The sequence below is a fragment of the Pan paniscus genome, chromosome 2 (genome assembly GCF_029289425.2).
Source record: "Pan paniscus chromosome 2, NHGRI_mPanPan1-v2.0_pri, whole genome shotgun sequence".
Classification (NCBI taxonomy): Eukaryota; Metazoa; Chordata; class Mammalia; order Primates; family Hominidae; genus Pan; species Pan paniscus.
In genome coordinates, this window is record NC_085926.1 from 96837812 (window position 1) to 96848723 (window position 10912).

The 10912-nt window shown below is 41.0% G+C and overlaps 1 protein-coding gene across 2 annotated transcripts in view; it reads right to left on the reverse strand.

Moving 5' to 3' along the window:
- The window catches only part of DCBLD2 (discoidin, CUB and LCCL domain containing 2), a 100635-nt gene extending 90085 nt beyond the window's left edge, over positions 1-10550 (reverse strand). Inside the window, exon 1 of one of the 2 annotated variants that reach the window (XM_003821900.6) lies at positions 9942-10550. In XM_003821900.6, coding sequence (XP_003821948.2) covers positions 9942-10146 — 205 coding nt within the window. In that variant the 5' untranslated portion in view covers positions 10147-10550. The remainder of the gene's footprint in view (positions 1-9941) is intronic. The other variant, XM_034956999.3, reaches the window with a different exon arrangement.
- Positions 10551-10912: the final 362 nt, after the last annotated feature.

The following is a 10912-nucleotide window of genomic DNA, read 5'->3' on the forward strand; positions in this document are numbered from 1 at the left end:
GTGTGTGCATGTGTGACAGAGGGAGAGGGAGAGGGAGAGAGGGAGAGGGAGGGAGAAAGAGAGAGAAAGAAAGAAAGAAAAAAGCAAGCAAGCAAGCAAGCAAGCAGTTAGCTAGGTAGAAATCCTGGTGAATGAGAGAAGTGGAATGCAGGAAGAGGAAGAAGATTCCAGAAAGAAAAATCTCAATATTAAACTGACTTGGCTCTCTCAAATTTAACTAATCATTATATTTTATACTTTTTATCTCCTTAGCAGTTCTAAATTTAGTCCCTCTGAACAAGTGCAGGCCCTTGCAAAGTTCTCTAATAGGTTTCCCCACTTTCTATCTTTTCTCCCTCTAATCCACTGTCCACACTCCAGCCAGAGTTTCTTAAATACTAACTGGGTCATGTAGGTCCCTTATTTAGAAATCCTTTAACTGTTTTCCACTGATGATACAACAAAGTTCAAATGCTTCAGCCAGGATACAAAGGCTATCATAATCTGGCCCCTGATTCCCTTTCTGGTCTCATCTCTTCACTTTTCCCACAACCTCTTTGTTCCACAGTCCTGAACTATAGGTGACTCCCCACATGCTCCACGCTCTCACCTCTGTGCCACTGCACTTGACATTCCACTCTGCCAAGAATAACGTCCCTCCTCCTTTTATCCACCTAGCAAATACCTACTCAATGTTATTTTCTTTGTGAAACCTTTCTGAAGCTCCTGGTGTTTCTCCCTATTTCCATAATAATATCTTTCTGTACTTAATATGCTTAATTATGCATATTTATGTCAGGTTACCATACCAACCTATAAAATTTGGTTAGAAAGGCAATGCATTCTATTCACCTTTATAAGCATACACACAGAAATAAAACATACAAGGCTCTTAGCACATGCTGTTGAATGAGAAATAAGCCTAAACTAATGTTATGGTAGACAAATAACACATTAGAAAGTACATAGGCTTTGGAGTCCAACAGACTTAGATTCAAATTCTAGACATGCCAGTTTTCAAGATCCTGGACACTTAACTGCCACAAGCTTACATACCCTAACCAGTATACTGGTGAGGATGCAACTACCTCACGGATGAGGATACCACCACCCATCTCCCAAGATAAATGTAAAGGTTCAGTAAGAACTTCTTTAAAATACAGTGGACTCTTTATAAATGTAACACTCTTTCTCCTAGAAGAGGATGCCTCTGTTTATCTAGTACCCTGCCTTATCCTTCTCTGGAAGGTGCTCTGCAGTTCCCAATTTTAATATGACCTCATGCCCCCTGGTTATTTGACTGGTCCAAGGGTGGGTACTGAATCACACTGGGTCAATGTGAGGGCCAACTCACCCTTTCCTGGACCTTGTACAATAGGGAAAATACAGAATTTCTCCGTGTTAAAACCGTAAGCCTTCGGGATTGCCAGCAGCCATGATTCCTTCCACAAAGAGAAAGCCAGACTGAAGCAAGAGGGAAGAACTAAGCTGAGTCCTTGGTTCCTGAAGTCTAGCTGCATTCCTGCCTTCCCCTCTCAATCCTCCCAATAGTTTCTCCTTCTACCTTAATCAGATATGGATTTCTGTTCTCTATAACCTCAAAAGTCCTAACTAAAACACTCTTCCTCCATGCATGCAACAGAATGTCCACCTCACATCCAGACCTATAAAGCTGGCTTTTAGGATGCCAAGAGTAGACAGAAACAAAGGTATATCAGGAAAGAAGAGATAAAATGATCTGAGATGGTGGGGATCAAAAAACACTGAAGCACACCAACAGGCAGAAGGCTGAAGAGGCAGAGCAAAGGTCAAAAAGGAGAGCACAGAACTCATATTAAGGTTTGGGTGGGCTGGAGACAGTCATGCCTTTCTGCCACATTCCTCTATTGCATGCTCTGACTCCTCTCACTGAGCTGGGGGTGGAACAATAATTGGGGATAAAGGGAAGAGGGATGGAAAAGTGAGTCTTAGTGGAACGGAAACATATAAAAATGGAAATTTTAACTGCAGAGTAAAGTGAAACAAAATTTTCTTTGACATATTGATTCATTCATTGAACAAAAATTTACTTGCTACCCAGATTCAATCCCAGCCCTTGTTACAGTCTAAAAAGAAAGATGAGTTACATATTTTAAAATATTTAGAGTAGTAACTGGATGTCAAGTTCAACAAGGCTATTATTTAAATCCAGGTATGTCCAAGTCCAAAGCCTCCAGATTTTCAAAGACCACTGTAGTAAGAAAAAAAAAAAGAAACCAATAATAAAGATAGGCAAAGCTGCTTGGTTTTTCAAACTAAAACAAAAACCAAAACAAACAAAAATCTGACAGTGTAAATGACAGTTTCAGTAAAGCAGAAACAAAACCCTTGCTTTTTTATTGCAAGGGTTAAAAAATAAATTAATAATTTAACAAATATCTGCTGTATGCCAGTCACTAAGAAAATATACAGCACAAATGTAGATTACCATTTAGAAAGCTCGTCACTGAAAAAAGCAGAGATACAAGGTACCACAAAGCAATGAAAAAAGAGATATGTAAAAGCCAGTGGCATTTTGAGCATGTTTCCAGATATAAAGTAAAAGTGCCATCAAAGTGTAAAGCATGCCAAAACAAAATTCACATTCCCCAATGTAGCAGTGCTCTGATAAAGAGGAAGAGGACAAGGTTTCAGGCAGGAGGAAGTCATACTGTGCAAGGATTAGGAGCAGGGCAGGAGTTCGGCTGTACAAATCAGCTTTACAAAGTGAGATAGTCTGCTAAGCAGTAATCCCCACTTGTGACTTGATTAGCCAGATCTCATTTGTGGCAGATCTAATCATGATGACCACACGACTTAATCTTGTAACTATGAGCTATCCAGAACCAGAGAAAGCAGAGAATGGGGATTATCACATGGGCCCAAGTTTGGGAACTGTCCAAGATCACGGAAAGGGCATTGTTGAGATGATGGATTTGGGGTGCCTGACTTGAGAAGAGATAACCAAACCTAGTGACAGACAAATGAACCAGGTGAAAGAGGAAGCACCCGAGGCTAATGTCAGGCCTAACATCGCAGATATAAACTCCTCAGTCTGCCCCTCAATGGGAAGTCCTCCACAATACGTTCCAGTCTCCATTTCTCATTACTTTTCTATTACACCAGATTAGTGAAGCTACCTGAATGCTCCCCAGGAACATCCACTGGCAAGAAAAAGGAGACAGGCAACTACGAGAACAAAAACTAGGGGGACTTTTATAATATTGGAGATGCCTATTGAAGTCAGAAGCTGAAAGCACGCAAAGGAGAAAGTCTGCCCAAATTGCTGGCACTGATTTAGGCTGTCACGGTTGTTAAGGATGACCCATCTGAGGGGAGCAGAGCTTTCTAAGAAGTAGGCATGTCTATTTTCAGAATTTCAGCTTGAAGGATTCCTCTCATAGTCAAGGGTGTGCAGCAAAGGGGTCTTCCTCCTGGGAAGAGGTGGGACTGGGAAAGGCTGGGAAGACTGTTAGGCTCTGAGCAAACAGGTAGTAAGGGTCAAGACATGGCTCTGTTCCCGGCTCCTGAACTGACCACTAATTTACGGGGATTAGGCAAAGGACAACAGCATGAAGTGCATGCCGGTGCCAAGGGATGAACCAAACAATGTGCTCAGGGTAGCAGATTAACTCTAGAAATGGGGTTCTTAATTCACATAATTTGAATGACAGACACTATGATAAGTATTAGAAATAAGAAAATGAATAAAACTCTCTCCACTGGCAGGAATAAATACTTAGAATACAGTGTGGAATGTATTATCTGGAGATGAGTGTGTGGGGACTGTTCGAGAACTCTTCATAAAGGGATAATACCCAAGAAGGGTTTTGAAGGCTGATAGAGAGTTTACCGAGAAGACAAGGAAAGTAAGAGCATTTCAAGTAGAGGAAACTGCATATATGAAGAGGTTAGTATAGGGAACAAGGCAAAATGGCATGAAATTATATCTTAGAAGAATAAAATTAGCTCAGTCTCATATCTGAACTATACAGTGTGAGAAATGCTGGCATTAGATTAAGTCAGAGTGAAAGGGAGGGACCAGACAGTGAAAAAAATTACTTACATGATATGCAAAGGAGTTTGGACGGTATCTTACAGATGATAAAGGGGCTGCTGGCAACACTATGGAAGTCATTAACACAGCTCCAAGAGGAAAATGCCCCAGCATGTGGTACCATGCCTGGCCCACAGTAACCAACCAACGTTTTTCCAATAACTGGGCAGACACAGGGCATGAGTTCAAGAAGCAAACAGTGGAGCATGACCAGAATGAGTTTTGCTACTCATTCTAAAAGGGTGGGCTTTCACACTCCCACTTTCCTGACTCCCCATGTTATAATCTTATGATCTTACTCTTCAAATATCTGCTGTTCCTTGTGGACAAGAAACCTACCAAACTTCAAAGCTTACCAATCTAAAACCACTTTATCAGTGAGGCGTCTCCTACTTCTCCAGGAGTTGTGAGCTTTTTCTGCCTTATACAACCTTCTTATAACCTTCCTTGATTATTATTATAGTAGGCGTCTCCTGCTTCTCCAGGAGTGGTGAGTTCTCTCTGCCTTACATAACCTTCTGATATCCTTCCTTGGTTATTATTATATATATTCCAACTTGAATTACTTTCTCAAATAGACTGTAGGTTCTCTGAAGACAATAACAATGTTTTACTCTTCTCTGAATGTCTCAGGACTATACTGAGGTACAGGCACACTCTCTTGAGAGTTCACAGTTGGTACCCCCTCATACTGATAGTTCTTAATGAGAGAATGATAAAGAGTGCCAATACCTTCTCTTTGATCCCAGGCAATTCAGTTTTGAAGGCAAGGTTGCACACACCCTACTCAACAAAAGCCTTGCAGGGAATTCTGGGCCACTCTCCTTAAAAAGCAGTTGAGGGAACGTGCATCTTGTGATTCTCCCATAATTCAAGCAGCAAATCAAAGTTTTTCTTACAATTACACACCCATCAGGGTGCACGTTCAGCTGGTGAATGATGTTTTAGTAGCCCTTGGAAATCATGAGTATCTCATCAGCTTCAGTGGGTACTGCACTGGCACTCATTAGATACTAGTTTATTTGAATATCTGTATTTTCTGTCCTCATAGGTTGTACTAATTTAACCCAAATAATGAACTGAAAAATTAGCATGATATTTGTTTCTAAACTAACATTTTGAACTGAAATACTTTCTCAAAGATTTTTCTCCAGAATGAAGAATTCAATTAAATACAATAACAGCTCTGAACAATATAGTAATTACTTATAAATACTGAATGTCTTATGATAAAATTTTGCATTTTGAAATTTTTGTTTTACTGTATTTTGTAGGTATGCTTATGTGTGCTAAATTAGCCTATAAGTTAATTTTACATGAACACACTATTAAAATTACAACTATATAAGATTATGCAGGTATGTGAATATGTAATAGAAAGGAAAGTTAAAAATTATAAGTTGATGGATTAGAAGACAGAAATGTGGATAATCATCTACGTTTTTAGTTTTGAGTAATAATCATTGTTATCCATACAATACTTAAAAATAAATACAAAGTCCTATGGCCGTAAGGTTGTTATAAAGAAAACTGAATCCAGGAGCCACATCAGAAAAATTGCCAAATTGTCTCACTTCATATTTCAACAATCACACTTAGCAAATATCACTATCTTTATGAAGCTTTTCCTCATCCTTCTACTGTTGGGTCATCATTCCATATCCTTCCAAATATATCAAGAAGTGGAAGCAGAAACTGTCTACTTGTATGCATTCAATTAATGTCCAACATTACTACCTGAGCTTCACTTCCCAGTGTCACTTTGCTAAGTGTAGTCCTAAATTTAAATTCTACTCCTATGTAAATCTAGCCCTTTCCCACATACATGATCTATTAACTTTTGGAAATTAATTTATTTGTCATTTTAATTCTACTACTGGTATTTTACTTATGCCAATTCCACCATTTTAAGATATTTTTACATGTTTGTCTTTAAAATGAAGCTCAGATGTTCAAATGGAATTATCAACCATCCCCAGGGAAAATAATATGTTCTTTTTGTTTCTAACACTGAGAAATCTACCTATAATTTACCTGCAATCTTACAATCAATTTTTCATTTACAAGTTTCAAAAATGTGCTGTTTCAATCTGATCATTCACACGTGTGGATTGTGTGCTGCTTCTAATTTTCATTTTGTAAAATTAATTAGAAATACAGCAGAAAAGGATGCTTTGATTTATTTGCTTCTGAACAAAACTGGATAAGAGCCCCAATGTTTTATCAGACAAAGAAAAGACAATGGAAATTTCTAAATTAACCTAATGTCAATGTGAAAAATAATTACAAATGTTTATTTGCAGAGAGAAATAAGTTTTTATTTTCTGGCAACTCACAAATATTGTTCAAAAATATTTCCCTGCATCACAAGCAAATAAAGGCATTCCTTGACAGAATATAAACTTTTTCACATATTGGTTCCAAATATGTTCAAATAACTGAAACATCCTTTTTAAGAATGAACCTGATTTGTTTCACAGATTAAATTAGCAAAGAAAAACTAATATCTTCACAACACGTTATATATTAATAGGCCCAAACAAATCAGGCTTAATGGTTTTTAAGAATTAATTCCCTGATATTTTACCATGTTCAAATTACATTCTAACCAAGAAAGTAGGCAAGCCTTCCAGGATACAAATGAGGAAGCTGAGCTCCTGATATGAAGTAACTCAAATTCCTACAGTCATAATGGAAACCAGAGACCTAAAATCATAGTAAACCATCAACTTCCAATAAATTTAATACAATAGCAAATATGCTACCAGCATAAGTTTCACCAGTTTAATTTTTTTGAGATGTACATTTTACAGAAAAAAAGTTTTCAATAAAAAAGATTTCGAAGACCAACTTCTTGATATCCAACTTAGAACTCTACACAAATACAAGCCATATGTGAAACATCAACATAATAAATAGAGGTAAACAGAATATATTTATAAACTTATAAGTGAAACAGAACTGGTTAAAATACATCTGTTGTGAAAAGTCGGTAAGTTTTCAAACTAATGATACATTTTATTCGGAGCCAAATAAAAAGAAAGGTCATTGTGAACAGAAAATCTATTGAGGAATAGCTATGTATGACATTAATTGGAATGAAGGTAATATATTCTGCTATTTCAAAATGATGTCAGAAAGAAAAAAGACACTGAAGCACATTTCTACCTCTCCATACTAGATGCATTTCTACCTTCAGTTGTCAAATAAAGAAAAAAAATCTATCAAAGAAACCTTTTTTGCAGTTTAATTTTTATTCTGACTATATGTGAATTACAGAAAATTTAGAAAAGTATAAAGAAATGTCCCACAATTTTACCACCAAAAGACAACAACTGTCAACAGTTTATTTCCTTCCAGTCTTAAGACTTCTTATAGAGTAAAAACTCTACCTTGTAGCTGAACATTACAACATGTACAAATCCCATTAAAAATTCTAAAGGTGTTTTAAACAGACTTCTTTTCAGGTTATGTGAGGGAATATCAGTAGACCCTAAAGAACATCTGTTAGACTGGGAAGACTGGCTTAAAAGGAATTCCACCACGGGCTGCTTTAGGGTCCTTTGAGTAAAAAATTTAATTTTTAAAAATGAGAAAATTCAAATCTCAAATAATTGTGAGTTTTCAGATGATGTATACCTAATTAGCTCTTATCAACTTAGTAAGATCGAGATTAATAATAATCATTTATAGCTATTTTAAGCTTTTCCCTTTGCAAAATTCCTGCATACTATCATTTCATTTATATTAAGCTGTGAGATAGGTATGCATTCTCATCTTAATGATGTAGAAAACTGAGGTACAAAGAGATTAAATATTAAATGATTTAGCAAAATTTACCCAAGCAATTTAGAAGAACTAAAAAAAAAAAAGTCTTTTAATTATCAGAATCATTTCTATTTATGTTGATGTTTACATAAGATGACACTGTTAAAGAGAAATGTATTTGTTAAAATGTTCTGGTAAAAAAATTATATTAAACCTTAAAAAATGAAGTAATGTTGCATGTCTGATTAGACTGGCTATTTCTTTTTTTTTTTTTTTTTTTGAGACAGTCTAGCTCTGTCGCCAGGCTGGAGTGCAGTGGCGCGATCGCTGCAACCTCCGCCTCCCAGGTTCAAGCAATTCCCCTGCCTCAGCCTCCTGAGTACCTGGGACTACAGGCATGCGCCACCACGCCCGGCTAATTTTTTGTATTTTAGGAGAGACGGGGTTTCACCATGTTGGTCAGGATGGTCTCGATCTCCTGACCTCGTGATCTGCCCGCCTCAGCCTCCCAAAGTGCTCGGATTACAGGTGTGAGCCACCGCGCCCGGTAGACTGGCCTTTTCTAAAAACAAGGCAATCCCTCATTTGGAAGGGAGACATGTAACTGATTCTATACTGTTCCAAGACTTTTTTTAATAACATGATACAAACACTATCAGATCCAGAAACAAGCAAAGCAGAGTACTCTGCCTATGGAGTAATATGCCCTCCTGCATCAAGGTACCTTATATTCTTTGTGTCTCAATTTCCTTACGTTTGAACTGGGATAACAATAACTATCTCAGCTGATTGTAGTGAAGATTCAAGGAGTTAATAAACCCAAACCACTTAGTCCAGTTGTTCCCGCCACAAAGTAAGCCCTAAGTGTTAGCCATATATAAGCCTGTTTTCCCCCCTACCAGGAGGGAAATACATCTCTACAATGGAAAGAAGGATTTCACACTTTAATATATTAAATGCTGATGATGTTCAGTAATTTTAGAAGACGATCTAACTAAAACCTAAATGCTAAGCATCTAAATTTTGAGTTACTCTATATAGAAACGTGTCTAGATGTAAGGGGTCAGTTTGCCAAATACATTTTTTCCTTATAGTTACAGAGATTATATTTCCACATGCCTGTCAAGGTTCGGCATCTTCTTAATGACAGGCCATGATTCCATACTTCACTGAAAACCATGAGAGCAACATAAAGCTGGGCTTAAAGGTAGAGAACAATTTTCTTTTTAAAAAACTCTCTTCCTAGCAATAAGTAACAATCCAATCCTTATCCTTCCCACTGCAATAAAATGGAAAATGCAATGGAAAAATCTGTTCAAAAACTGATGCCAAACTGATTCAAAAAGTGTGGTACACTAAGGGAAAATAGTACTAAAGGGGAAAAGAAATCACCCTGCATTCTCTTTCCATTATGATAAGTATTTAATAAACAATTTTGCTTGTTTCTGGAACAGGTTTTTCAAGGATTGTAGGTGGAAAAAAAAAGTTTTGTCACTTTTTGGAAAGGCTTACCTTTTTAATGTGGAGAGCTTCACTTGGGCAAATTAGCATAGCGTTGGGTCAGACCCAGTGTTTGACCAAGGCAGTCTAGACCACCAGCCTCAATGATGGATTGTAAAGAACATGTTCTGAATCCAAGACTCAGAGATAAGCAGAAACTATTCCATTCGCTTCAGAACCCGGGCTCTTTCACAAAGGATCATAATTACCACCACTTACCTTTAATAGGCTTAAGATGCTATTTAATTAACCTGCCTTCCTACAGTGTCCATCCATCCGTGCAGCTTAACTTTAGGGGTCATTACCTCCAAAGGTTCTTTTTCCTCCCCAAAATTTTCCCGAGAAGGACCTAATATCAACGAGGCTTTCATAGCAGGGTCTCACGTCCCCCTTTCAGAAAAATAAATGGCCTTGCCAAAAAGTAAAGCCGCGCCAACTTGGGGGACAGAGGGGCAAGACCTTGCCTTTGCAACTCAACCCTGTGAGTACCCAGCCAGGTCCGGCCACGCACGAAAGCGCACCGCGCCTCCCTGCAGCGTCTGCAGATTTGTTCAGGGGCCAAGAGACCCGACGCCCCGACGGAGGTTCCCCCGCCGCTCACTCCCCTGGGACCACTCACCTTGCTGGGCTCCAGCGTCCTCGAGCAGCAGGAGCAAGACAAGTAAGAGCAGGAGGAACAGAGGCATGGAGAAGGAGGAGGAGTTGGAGCAGGGAGGGAGGGAGCGGGAGAGGGGGAGCGCGGCCCAGGCGGGGGCGGCGGCCGCGGCCCGGACTTGGGGACACTGAGGGCAGCGCCTGGCTCTCACCACCGCCCGGCTCGCCATCGCGGCGGCCGGCAGTCTGCCTGCATAGTGCGGGTGCCTCGGCAGCCCCGCGCGCCTCTGGCCGCGGCACCCGACCAGGAGACGGCGGCAGCGGCGGGAGAACGAGAGGCAGCCCTCGCCTCACCCCGCGCCGGGACCCTTCCGCCCCTCACCCCACTTTCACCTACTCCTCCTTCGTCCCTTCCCTCCGCTCCCCGCGCCGAGACCCCAGGCCGGAGCGCAGGGGAGGGGAGGGAAGGAAGCGGAGTCCTCGAGCCGCGGAGGGCGGCCGCGGCGGAACTAAGGAACGTGCCTCCCGCGCCGCGCTCCTCACCAGGGTCGCCGCTCGCCGCGCTCGCCCGCGGCTCCGGCTAGCTGGCAGGCAGGCCCGCAGCCCGCTCCCTCGCGCTCCCTCTCGCGCGCGCCGGCCACGCCCCCTCGGCACCGCGGCCAATCCTCGGCCAGCTCTGGTCCGTCTCCTTCCGCGAAACCCAATCGGCATGCTCGCTCCTCGGTCGACCCGCTAGTTCTCCGGCCCATTCCTCGAGCTCCACCGCCCCTTATCTCCCTCTTCCAATCCCCTTCGGCCTTTGGAGGCGTCCCACCCGCCTCCTCCAATCCAGGTCCCGCCCTCAAGCTTCGGATCCCCGCGGCCCCCGCCCGGCCAGGGCGCCTGTTATTGTTGGGACCGCAGCCCAAACTGATCCCGCAGAGGCGGCAGCCAGCTCGTCAGTGACTTCCGGGACGTCCCCCATCCCGCGCTCCCTGCTCCTCAGGCCCAGCTTGC